This window comes from Drosophila melanogaster, chromosome 3L, assembly GCF_000001215.4.
Source record: "Drosophila melanogaster chromosome 3L".
In the NCBI taxonomy this organism is placed as follows: domain Eukaryota; kingdom Metazoa; phylum Arthropoda; class Insecta; order Diptera; family Drosophilidae; genus Drosophila; species Drosophila melanogaster.
Genome location: NT_037436.4, coordinates 2,571,788 through 2,584,784, shown reverse-complemented (window position 1 = coordinate 2,584,784; position 12,997 = coordinate 2,571,788). Strand labels below are relative to the sequence as shown.

The window sequence follows — 12,997 nt, the reverse complement described above, 5'->3', positions numbered from 1 at the left end:
TCGGCCGCCTTAGCACCCCCCTTTAACCCCCCTGTGGCCGCACGCACTGCCGCATGCGTTTGTTGCCTTTCTCTTTCACCAAACATTCACCACTCTCAGCACTTTTGGTGGCGGAACGGAACTCACCACGCCCGCCGGCCCCACGTTGGGCGCCATCTCTTTTGCTTTGCGCACCCACCGAAAGTTCAGTTTGGCACAAGTGTGTGTGTGAGTGTCCGTTTGTTGACTCTGCCTGGATGTGGTGGGTGGTGGGGGGGGGGTCAATGTGGAGTGGGCTGGTGGTGGTGCTTGGGTCGTCGCCTCGCTGCTACGGCATGTGCGCCGCTGTGGTTGTGTGTGTGCTTCACCCACAGATGAGGCCAAAATAATAGGCTTTAAGGCGGCCTTAAAAAAGGGATGTTCCGTGAAGTTCTATAAATTAAGTTAGCACTAAAAATCTGGAGTCAAATTTAAGAGATCACAGCATTAGTTTGGGAAGAGTTTTAGTTGGCTTTCGTACGGATAATATTACTTGTTTGTTCGTATACATGAAAATATACATATACAAACAAGTGTATTTTTCGGATTAAAGGCTCATTGCCGATTGACTTATATTCACAGTTCTTTTGAGTAGAACGAGGCTCCGCAGGCACTATTATTGTAGCCCCAACTGTTAACCCGTGTGTGTTTATGAAAAATTGTTCATAGTCGATGCAGAGCGACGAAGACGAGACAAAAACGAGACAAGAATGAAAATTGTTTAGTTTACTTTATTAAAAGGCGGCAGGCAGAAGCGAGCAGAGCAACACCATGCGTGCTTTTGTATCTATGCGAGTCGCATGTATCTGAATCGCTGTGTGTGTTTGTATCTGCGCTGCAGCAGACAGCTTGAAGATGGCGATAATGTGGACTCAAATGATAATGATGATGAAAACGATGATTAAGATGGGGCACACACACAACACCGGCTGCCAAGAAAAGCGGCGACGAACCCAAAGCAAAATCAGCAAAAATGGCAGCAGGCATGAGAATCATGAATTGTGATGTGTGTCTTGTTTGAAGTGTTGTTTTTATTTTTGTTTTATTTCTGTTTGGCCTTCTCCTCTCGGTGAGGGGCGCTAAAGTGGGCGTGGACGTGGGCGGCCCCTCGCCTGCATGTCTGCCATATTCCGGTGACCTGTCTGTGCGTGGCTTTTAAAGGTCATTAAACACAATGGCCGAGAGAAGAGAGATGCGATAGCTGTGGAATGTCCCGAAATAGAAAACGACAAAAGGTCAGAGTCCTTAAAGCTAAGGTTCTTTCTCTCGAAACTGGCTCGCTTTGTTAGGCTTCCGTTCTGGTTTCTGTTCACTCGATAAGAACTCCACTCCCCTCCACTCCTTGTGTCTGATAAGATACCACAAGCTGCATTCATCAGCACAAATTTCATTAATTATTTCTGGTTTTTACGACTCCCCATTTATTTGTATTTGGTGCAGTTTCTTTTATTCTCCACTGATAAGCATTCAAACGCGGTTCGTCTTCATTTTGGTGTGGCTTCCACTTCTTTATGTGTATTTCACTCGCATGTGCACTGAAAGAAACCGATCTTCAATCAGTAATGTTTAGTATCTAGGATAAACAAAGGGCTGATCCAACAACTTGGTTCTGAAGAATTCACGAGGTGGGCTTCTTCTTTTAAGTGGCACTATACTGCGTTTTAAATTTAACTTCATTATTTTAAATCTCTTTCTTCGCAGTGTGTGTTTATTTTAATCAACATTTATTGCATTTCGTTAGCTGCGATAAAAACGTGTTCGCCCACATTTGTTCGGTTTGTTCCATGTGTCCGTCTGCGCTGCAATTTGCTCTGAGGAGTGGAAAAAATCGAAATATCCACACATGTTTCAGTTTTTGTGGGTTAAATCAACATTGGGCCCGGTCCCCGGGAAAATACTTTTTATAAAGTTCAGGAAGAGGCATCTCTTCGCAATCGAACGTGTGTTTATAGAAGCAAATTTCCCCGGGGTGTTGGGAAATCATTTTGTTTTCCATGTGGATCTGTGGAAATCGCTAGTTAAATAATCAGCTCTAATCAGAGTTGGCTCATGTGCTGATACCCGAAAAGTAGGTAAATGGGCTTCGTGACGTCAGCTGAGTGCATTCCTAATCGAATTGGCCACGCGACCCACACGAATTAAGCCAACAAAGAGAAATAGTTTGGGTCACTGCGAAAAAATAGTACACACAGTTGGGCAACTTAACTTGGGATTAAAAATCAACTAAACCAAATCCAAGAAAACACTCGTTTCAAAAATATAAGTATTTCAACACAGTTTTCTAGTTCTAATTGGAATGTTTTCCAAGGTTTACCACATTTTTTCCTAGTGCAGCCACTGCATCTGCATAAGCCAGCTCGATTGAATTGCATGGGCGTCCTAATATGCAGTCAGTCCTGTTTTAAGCCACTCTCCTGCTCTTTGCATTTTTTACTGCTAACTGGGCCAAGCCTTTTGCAGGGGAAACGGGCCAACTGGTGGAGGGGTGCGGGGGTAGTTCTGCGCTTTTAGACAAACAAAGCAAAACAAAACAACTCAAAAAATTCCAGTTTGCCAGGCCAAGCAAACTGTAGTAATGAAGCAACTAGCCAAAGAGACTGACGGCGACAAACTTCTGTTAAAAGACAGGGATTTGCCGATTAAGAAAATGTATTTAATATAAATCTAAAGGACTTAAACATTTAGACTATAATACTCATCCCAAACGCAATAATCACACTTCTTTATATTTCATTCTGTATTACATGGATAAACCAAGTTTTATCTATAAAAAAAAACATATTTATTTGATGTATTTTTTTTTTTGGAAATCAGATTGAAATCTATAGTCTTACAATATCAAAGGTTTTCCTAAAGCAATCTTCACTGTACCGCCAGCGACTGCGTTGGTCGGCGACTCGATCTTTCGGCCTCCAACGAGTTGTTTAGTTTTAGTTTTAGTTGTACCCGTTTGGACAAATACAAAAACAAACAGCGGCAACAACAATATGGGGGGCTGGCGAGGAAAGGCAAACAAAAGGCAAAAAAGTAGGAAAGGGGTGAGGGGCGGGTGAAGGGAAGCGGGTGGTGGGAGGGGTGCGCTGGTTTTCACATGTGGCGGCAGCTGGACAATTTCCAAAGAGAGCGGCAGGAATAAGCTACAATACGAACAACATGCGAACCAGCCTGTTTTGCCTGCTGGTAACTGATAACTGTAACCAAATCTACACTGCCAGAAAATCTAAAATATGTTGTGTTCCTACCTTTTATTCCTGGAAGGTACCTTATTCCTGAGATATATATACAAATATCTAATACTTGAGTATAGAATGACCAAGGAAACAGATCGAAATTTATAAAAAGTACTATGATAATTTCTCGCAGTGTGCGATCGCTGACCACCGACTAGAACTTTTTTCTAACGGCTACCTGAACCCGGTCATTCCCGCTCCCCGTCACTCGGCCGTTGGACTGCTCATTTCGTGGGGATTTGTTTCTGTGTTGCTTAACATGTCAACGCTAATGAGTCATGGAGTGGTTCCAGCAGATACTTTTCTCTCGGTTTTCTTTGTCGTTTTCCTCTCCGTGTTCAGTGAGTTCATATTTTGTGAATTTTTAATTGATTTTTACAACGTGAAGTAATCAGCCATAAATAGCAGTAATTGCCGTCGCACTCCCAGCACGTTTCCTTTGTCTTTGGGCTGTTTTCTCTCTTGTTTTTTGGCTTTTCCCCGCCTTTCCCTTTATCGCATGTGTTTGACACACTTTTCTGGGTCTCGAGTGGTAAAAAAAGGGCGGGGGGTGCAGCCATAAATCTACTCAAAGCGGCTTCCATAGTTCTTCAGCTTTTCCGACACCCCCCCCTCTCTTAGATTTTCCCCTATTTGTTTATTTCGTGGTTTTTACTTTACTTTTACTACACTTTTTTTTTTGGCTGTTGACTTTTTGTCTTTTGGTCTCTAATTCCTGCAGCTTAAGGGAGCTTCCACCCCGTGGAAAATTATGGGTGAATTCACCCGGGGGGGTGGAAAACTGCAGTTCGTTCGTGAAGGGGATTAAAGCTGCATAAAGCTGACAACTTATGATGTGCCATAAATCAATCGTTTGAGGATGCCAAGAGTAATATTCCGCGATACAGTTTCTGTCAAAAATCCCTTAGGCCCTTTTCCCCAACTTGTAAGACTTCAATCAACCTTCTTTCGAGTTCGCCTGCTCAACTTGTTGTAGAAGTTTTGCACAAAGTGAATTTGGAGCACTAACTGCAACTTAATAACTTTTCTTATCCATCTACACTGAAACTAGAGGATTAGGATTATATACTTCATTGCAACAAAGATATAGCTAAAATGCATGTCATAGCTCAGTGAGCTTACTTTTGTGCCTCATGGCTAGAGCCTTCAAAATATTATCTTCGTTGTCCCAGGACAATAAGTCTATCAAAAAGCCATATTAATTTTCCGAGAATAGCTACGACGTAAGCCTATTAAATCAATATTTATTGGGCACAATTTCTTTATGTGCGCCTCGTGGCTGTGAACCTACAACCTCTCGAACCTTTGAGCGTCAACGGGGGCTGTCGAAAAAGTCAGTTACCTGTTGAAATGGCGGTGTTCTTGTTTTTGTTGTTATTTTAATTGGCATTGCCTTACCTGTCGTTCTGGACGTCTTTGTAATCCCAGTGGCCCCATTTGCGCCCTGCTCCTCCTCCATCACCTGCGCTCCAATAAAAATAGAAAGCATTGTGCCTGCCTCCTCTTCTCGTTTTTTCGTGTCACGCCCGTGTCACGAGCTGCGTGTCAATGAACTCGCATGCAATTTGTATGGCTTTTGGGAAACGAGAATGGGCATGAAAGTGGAATATAAGGGATATCAGATGGGATGGTGTAGAATGGGTTTGGGGGGTGGGGGAATCCAAATCGGAATTTGGAAATCGAGGATTTTTTATTTTTAGCGCAGTGCGAGTGCCTCTGCGAACTTGTCTCTCCTTATTTGTATTGTTATGCCTTAATAATTTGTTTACAAACAACCCAGAAACAAAGGGAAATCCCGGACTGGTTCGTGTTTAAAGGTTGTTTAAGTGGTGCGGGTTCCGAAAAAGAGGGTTTCAAGAGGGGCATTCGAGGGTTCTTTGTTTGCGCAGTGAGTGTGTGTGTGTGTGTGGCAGCTGGGCGGAATGAAAAATAAAAGGATTTTATTTGGGCGTTTCCACATTGATTTTCCCCAGCTAGTTAATCCATCACTCATGTTTTCCACATTCTCTTTTTCAGGATCCAGCTGGCATCTTTGAGCTCATCGAAGTTGTGGGCAATGGCACCTACGGTCAGGTCTACAAGGTAAGCGAATCGTTATATTTTATGATCTTGATATTTTGCTCGTGCGAAGTTTTTTTTTACGGCTTTCTTTTCATAAGCAAATTTTCGCCGAGAGAGCAATGATCTCAGACTTTTGGCTTCTGGGAGTCACTTAGTCTCTTTATAATTAGCAATCGTTAGAGTTTATGCTTGACTGACGTTTGACGTTTTGTTTTAGTTTTGCAAAGTTTTTTTTTTTTTTTTTTGCAAAAGAGATATGTATCTGGGTATCTGTATCTACAGGGCGACGCCTCATCTTCCGTCTTGTTCTGGTCGCTTTAATTAGTTTGTGTCCGCTATGATGTCTAATAACTTAAAGCGGCGAACAAAACAAAAAATGACTACAAGCCAAAACAGAAATGCCGAGAACGGATTCTTCTCACACATTAACACATTTTTCTGGCTCTACGCCTGCCGGGGTAATATAGTGATAGTAGAAATAATAATAGAAAGAATAAAAAGGGAGGTCAAAACGCTTCAAATTCGAAGTTGAAATGCCCTTAAAATTAAGTTAGAGACCCGCAACTTCACGTGCTATCTTCTATCAATTCTATCCTAACCAAGCTTATAACTTTATAAAGGTTTTTTTTTTTTTTTTTAATTCTGCGTTAGTTTACGAATTGAGTATACCCTTTTAGAAGAGTATTAGAAGCAACAGGAACAATCATCATCATAATCACGCAGCTAAACAATGCCTTGACTTTGTGCCTGTATTTAAATTATAAGTTTAAAATGTATCTGCAAGATACAATTGTGCAGCAGCAGCAGCAGCAGCGGCGGCGGTACAAAAATAGACATTGCTTTTGTAAATTACCGTTAGCTGTTGGAAAATCAGAAAAAGCGGAAAAAGTGTGGCATGCGCCGCTTGGGAGGCCAACGGCAAGTTTTGAATGTTGTTGTTGTTGTTGTTCTGGTGCTTGGGCGTTCGCAGTGCTGCAGTTGTTGTTGTTGTTGTTGTTGCAGTTGCATGTTGCTGTTGCACTTTGTGGGGGTCGCCGCCGGCATCTCTGTGATGAATGCAACCAAATTGAGTTGCCGTTGCTGCTGGATTTGCCTCAAGTTGTTGTTTATCGCCTCTACAGATGCTAATGTATTTTTATACCCCCGAAGTGGGTAATTTGATTTGGGAATAGGTTTGAAACTGCATGAAAAGGAGTAATTTGGGCGCCATAAAGTTGTACAACTGTTGGTTGCCATTTAAAACTAAATTGGGAGAAGGGCTTGTTTTCTTTAAAGTCAAACAAAGGCAAGATAACTACAATCAGCAAGTTTTCTAATCGTGCGAAATACTTTAATGATTTGGTGTTTCAAAAATTAAAGAGTATATTGCATGGCACAAAGCTTACTTATGTGTCCCTGAAATACAATCTAACAAGTTTGTGTATTTTTCTTGATACCCCATCTAATACGAGTTAATCATCGCAGAGTTTAAATATCTGGAGAATGAGTAATCCAGCCAGTGAATTTCCACATTTACCTTCAATGTTATTGCGCATGGCTTCATAATCTCCTTTCCATACACATATATTCGCATTTGATTTCTCGAAATGATCAGCTCTTTCACATGTGCCCTTATAAGGTTCTTCAGATGGATTAAGGTCTATCGGTTACACCATTTCACGAAATTCTGCTGTCAATCAGTTGGCATTGGCAGCTTTCAAAAGTCTCTGCAATTTCATATCTTTATGGCCTACAATTTTGCCAAAGGAATGCCAGTCAATTGAAACCTCCCACACAACTGAAGTGGTTAAGGTTTTGCAGATTATATTGTAAAACACTTTTGAACAAGTTGCCATGAATAAATAAAATATTAAGAATATTTCTTTGAATCGAATATAAAATTTGGCGCAAGTTTTGTTTGCTGTGTACCCGCAGTTCTTTGAGAACTTGTTAACTCAACTCGGCGACGACTTTGGCGCTTTAAGTTGTTCATTATTCCGCAGTGGCCGAGCATCTGTGTGAAATTAGCATGAGTAATGCCCCCAGATACTTTGTGTATCTGATTCTGATTGTGTGTTTCTGTATCTGTATATGTATCTGTATCTGCATGTGACGACTAGGAACTCGAACGCACTCAAAAAGTAACGGATGCGACGGAGTCCATCCACTTGCTCGCTGTATGTCTCATTCCGTTGGTATTTATTTGGCTATGGTTTTAGCCGACTTTACGCCGATTACTTACTAACTGACTGACTGACTGACTGACTGTCCAACCGGTTTACATTCGCTATGGCTATTGAGCCGCGATTCGGGGCGAGAGTCACCTTTTTGGCCCCAACAGCTTATCAAACGTCACAGAATTGTGTTGACCAATTTTTGCCATTTGGTGGCCTGCTGCCGCTTGCCTTAATCATAATTTCAATTTGGCCAGGGTGTTTTTTTTTCTTTTCTTTTTTTTGGGTATTTTGAGTTCCAGTCAATGACGATCTTTAGCATGACTTAATTTCGTTTCTGCGAATCTTTTCGCAAAGCTCCATTGATTTATGACTATCTGTCTCGCCCGTTTTGTTTTCGCTTTCGTGTTTGTTTTGTTTAGGGCACTTCCGTTTTATTGATAACTCGATATTTCCACCAACTGCGCTGTTTGTTTGCCTGCTTGTAGCGCACTTAATAAGCTGGCCAAACTGTCGTCCAGTGAGTCAGAGGAGCTGAATTGGAATGGAATCGTGGCGGAGGAGTCGTGGGTGAGGGTAGGATCGGATCGTTAGCCACATGCGGTTCCGGGGAACACGTACAAGTGCAACGTGTTAACGGTCTTATGGCAAGTGCACTGATTTCTTGCTGTTGGCAGTGGGGGGCATTGTGGAACTTATAATGAGAAGTCTGACTTTAAAAACGTGGTCAACTGGAAATTGAGAACGGTGGCCAGGAGGCAAAGTTCAGACAAAGAAACTTTACAAAAGTTTACGAATGCGAAAGAAGTTTACTTGCAGCGTAGCTGTCTAATATATACTTCTAGTTCATTGCCTGCTTCATTTCGCAAGAAGTTGCAAGACTTTTTACTAACTAAATGTGGCATTTAGTTATCGCTAAAGAAATATTAAATTAGTTTAAATTAAATAAGTGAATAGTTTTTACTTGAACTGTTCGAATGTGCATAAAACATTTGTCATGATTTAAATGAACTAAGTGCATATGAACGTGTTGGTATCCAAAAAAAAAAACTCACACAAACGAAGCCCAATTTCCGCAATGTTTATAAATGTTATTTTTGGGGCTTGGCTCCCGTTAGTTTCCGCCCACACAATAAAAACAATGACAGCGGCCCACAGTTGTCGTATAATTAACATTTTTCATAGCTGGGCGAACTTTGACCCAATTACGTGGAACTCGAGATGGAAGCAGTTGGATTGAGGAGCAGGAGGAGGTGGTGGTGGTGGTGGTGGAGGAGGGGGAGGAGTAGGAGGAGGCTGACGAGGAGGTGGAGCTCCAGTTGGAGACAGACAAGTGCAGACAGCAAGACCACAATACATATTTATGAGCGAGACATGATAATAAAGCACGCAAGCAAATAAATGGGGGGAAAGAAATTAACCAACAGCGCAGGCGCAGCGAGGCAGAAAGAAACTGAAGCCGAAGAGGCAGAAACTGCAGTGCAGGGCAGTCAATAAAATAAAAACACGACAAGCGAAACATGCAAAATACATTAAAGCCAATAAACAAATCAAGCAGGAAGCCACAACAGCAAAAGCAATAGTAAAGACAAGGCGAAATACAGAGGAGAAACTACTCACACACATAAAATAGCCATAGCAATTAGTGCACGAGTACCCAAAAAAGCATAAAACGGCTCTCTCAATGTCACAGATATAAAAAGCAACTAATTATTACGCAAATAGTATCTGTTGGGTAGGCTCCAAAAGCATTTAAGCAAACACAAGTCATTGACACGTTCACAGAGCAGCGGCTACACTCAAAGAAAAACTTTGGAGGAGATATAAGATCTAACAAATCTCTTTTTTGATCATCCCACTAAAGAGTTATACAATTGATGTCTAAAACTAATCTTCAGATACCTATTTAATCTTAGAAGTAACTGAAAGATACTTCAGAAAGTTCATGAAGTATTTTCATTAGCAGGAATGTGCGCTAACTTAGTATGTATTTGCCATATCTTAAGGAATGTATTTAAATGCATTAAACTTGCAGTGTAGCGGAGCCTCCTTTCTCTTTCCCTGTTTCAGAAGAATTTAAATGATTCCCTCGCTATCTTTGTATCATTGTATCTTTAGTGTAGAGGTTCACTAACTCTGCGTTTGCTCTGTATTTTGTATTTTGGCTTTTGGGTTTTCAGATTGCTGATCTCGGGCTGGCTGCTTTGCTTTGTTCGCTTAATTAAATCTCTAGCCCTGACACTTTTTCATTGACAAGGCAACCTGTGCGCTCCCTGCCCCGCAGCTTTTGTGCCAAAACAATAAATGGGATTTTGGGTTTACGTTTTCGGGTGTTTTTTTTTTTTTTTTTTTTTGCCAAGTGCGAAAAATAAAAGAAAGGCACATTTTGCTGGCCGCAGCAAACGGCGATGGGAAAGTCATCGAATCTGAGTCGAGGTGGGGGAATGTGGCTCATACATAGCTATAGATACATATGTATATATATATATATATATATATGGACAGATGTCTATATGTGTGGGGGCAACCAGTAACGACCTTGGGAAGTTGCCTCTTCTTCTTGATGGCCGGTGAGTTGGTGTCGAAGCTGCTAAGTTATGCATTTTTTATAATCAGTCTGCGTGGGTTGCTGTTTTTTTTTTTTATTTTATTTTATTGTGGTCCCTCCGCTTTTTATTTATTTTTTAACAGCTTTTGTTTTTGGCTCAAATTATATATGCATGTTGGAAGTTGAAAATTTATCACTTTCGAAGGCGGCGTGTGAAATTTTTGTGGTCTGCCTTCTCCGGCAAACTGAAACCACAAACACTATTTAAAAAAAAGAAAAGGTTGATCAAAGGTCGGGTTTTTGGCCATTTGGTGAAATAAATGTGGCAGTGCTACCCTCTTTGATTTGCTAATTGGTTCATTTAGAATACCAGGAAAATCAGCTTTTATTTGAGTTCCGTTTAAGAGGGGAATTAATATTTCTTAATTTCTTTATCACAAACACTATGATTCACTTAAAGCGAATGCTTTTGTGGTGTGTTTCTTTGCATGTATCCCAAGTACATATTAATAACTATATGTAAAACAAAGACTTTGTATATAATTCAAAATATCGATTCCAACTCAACCCGCTTCAAATCGCTTTTCCTTTGTGTTGATGGACAATTGACCTACTTTTTCAAATAAACTTTGAAACCCATATGTTCAAATTACCGCCCACAAATCAGCAAATGAGATAGCTCTCTTTATCTTTATGTTTGGCCATTATTCAGCAGCAATTGCCACAAGTATGGCTTGTTGTTTTGCCTACAAGGTTAACTTCGGCAATAAGCAAATGTTTTAATATTTATGGTTTGATTAAATATGTAAACATTTCGCTGATTACTCAGAGTTTTTTTTTTTGCGGAATTCCACGATTTCGTTGGAACAACCACTTTTGGGGCATATTTAGTTTTGTTTCGCCACTCTATTTTATTTTTTCTGTTCGTTGTTGCTGTTGAACAATTAATTTATGAGTGAAAGTTTTGTTTGCATGCATAATTTGCTGCAGGCAACAGATAAAAGTCTTTGTCTTTTCTCCATAGGGAATTGAACCTATCTAACTGACGATACAGCCTTTTCTTCTTCTGTAGCTGCTGGCGGGACCCTTATCTGCATATTGACTTATAATGTGACATCGGAATATAGTATATATACATACATACATACTATATATGGGATTGCTTGATAGTGGAGTATTGTCCATGTAATTGCGCACACACAATCGAGGGAGATGGGAATACGAGTGAAAAGCGAACCCGTTTGACCCGCAGTCGTGTTGCGGTTGGAAGTTATTCTTTTTTCTTTTTTGTGGACCACCCTATCTGTCTTTCCGCTTAATTCATTTAATTTCCAATTACCGAAATGGGGATCGCAATTTGACAGCTCTGGAGGGACGGACTTTTGCTCTCAATTAATTAGAATATAAACCCGGGAAGTAATAATACACACACACAAACACCCCTAAGTGGTGGACATTTTCAAAGGAACCGGAAATTGTTGACACGCAAAAGTGACGTCATTATCGCACAACACATTTGGGGTTTTATTGAATACAGCCTTATATACCGCCATTCCGAGCCCCACATATGCCAAAATTATCTTTTGGCACAATTTCATCGCTCGCTTATCTCTGGCAAATAAACACTTTGACCGTCAACAATGAAAATAGAGTTCATGAGTCAGTTCTCAAGGTATACTCAGCTGATAAGACAATCTGGCCATGCAAAATTGTTCTTGTGATCGATCGGGATTGCCAGTAAATCTAATGAATAAACCACAATTGTGCTGGTAATTGATTGGGAAGTGGGGTGAAATTGTTCCGATTACAAATGAGAGGGTAAATCGTAAATGGGGTTTGGTTTTAAATGATTTATTAAAGGGAACATTAAAATGGAATTCTTATAAACTTTGTACTTTATTGATCAATTGTGTAGTAAAATACATAAGATGTGTGTAGCCAAAATAAATTCCTAGGTGAAACTCGATTTATTCTCGGGCTTTTAGTGGCGTACTATCAGTTTTTAAATTGTAAATGCCAAAATTACATTTACCCCGGCACTTTGGCTCCGAAAATAACTGGCACATCAAACAACAAACTTTGACTAACTAGGTTAACCAGGTGGAGGCTACGGCAGCAACCTGGCAATAATACAAAATGGAAAGCTTTTCCAAACACTTTGAACTCGGTTTTTCCTGGCACTGCTCCATGCCACAACACTCCACTCCACTCGAATTCACCCGCTCACTCAGACACACTCCTCTGCTGACGGCTGGGAAAATTCAATTTAATGAAATGCAGCCAAGTGCTAAAAAGCCTGTTAAGTGGTTCAATGAACGGGTGGAAGGGATCGAGCGGGGGTAAGTGCAACTATTGGCCTGGCTAACCTTTGACCCAACACCCCACGTGGAACTTCGAGCGCTGACCAAATGTGAGCCCCACATATCTGGGCATAAATTTAAACAAAAATTTCAAGCACTATTGCTCCTTCATTGCTGTTTTATGACCCAGCTGCAAACACTGGCAGACCAAACGAGATACAGCAACGCGGGTACCAAAGTACAGTAGGCCCTCGTTAGGCGGTGCTCGGCACAGAATGGCTTTCCAAAAAGATATCCTTTCGATATCTACTAAGCTTTCTTTTCAGAACTATAAGTTTTAAGTTTTTTATAACTGAAATTTCCATCTCAAAATGTATTGACTGTAGCACACCTACGAGTTTTCAGTTTTTTTTCAAAAAAAAAAAAAAAAAACGTTGATTACCCAAGTTAATCAACGAAACTAACAACAATTGCTAATTGATGAGCGTTAACCTTCCCGCTACCCCTCGTTGCCCCCCCTAACCCCAGTGTGGTCCACCTAATCACCTTTCAAATGGAGTCTACAAATTTGCACACCGATCGACTGGCAGCGCAAAAAGTAGTCGAGATGTACAATAAAAACTATGCACAAATGTTGCGTAAGTTGGCCAAACGCAGCTGTGTTGCACTGCTGCTCCGAACTGGAGG

At 40.8% G+C, this 12,997-nt stretch overlaps 1 protein-coding gene across 8 annotated transcripts in view; it reads left to right on the top strand.

The window, feature by feature from the left end:
• Positions 1–12,997, top strand: part of msn (misshapen) — a 31,694-nt gene that overhangs the window by 1,756 nt on the left and 16,941 nt on the right. For all 8 annotated transcript variants that reach the window (NM_206251.3, NM_206252.3, NM_079940.5 and 5 more), the window contains exon 3: positions 5,265–5,330. In NM_206251.3, coding sequence (NP_995973.1) covers positions 5,265–5,330 — 66 coding nt within the window. The remainder of the gene's footprint in view (positions 1–5,264; positions 5,331–12,997) is intronic.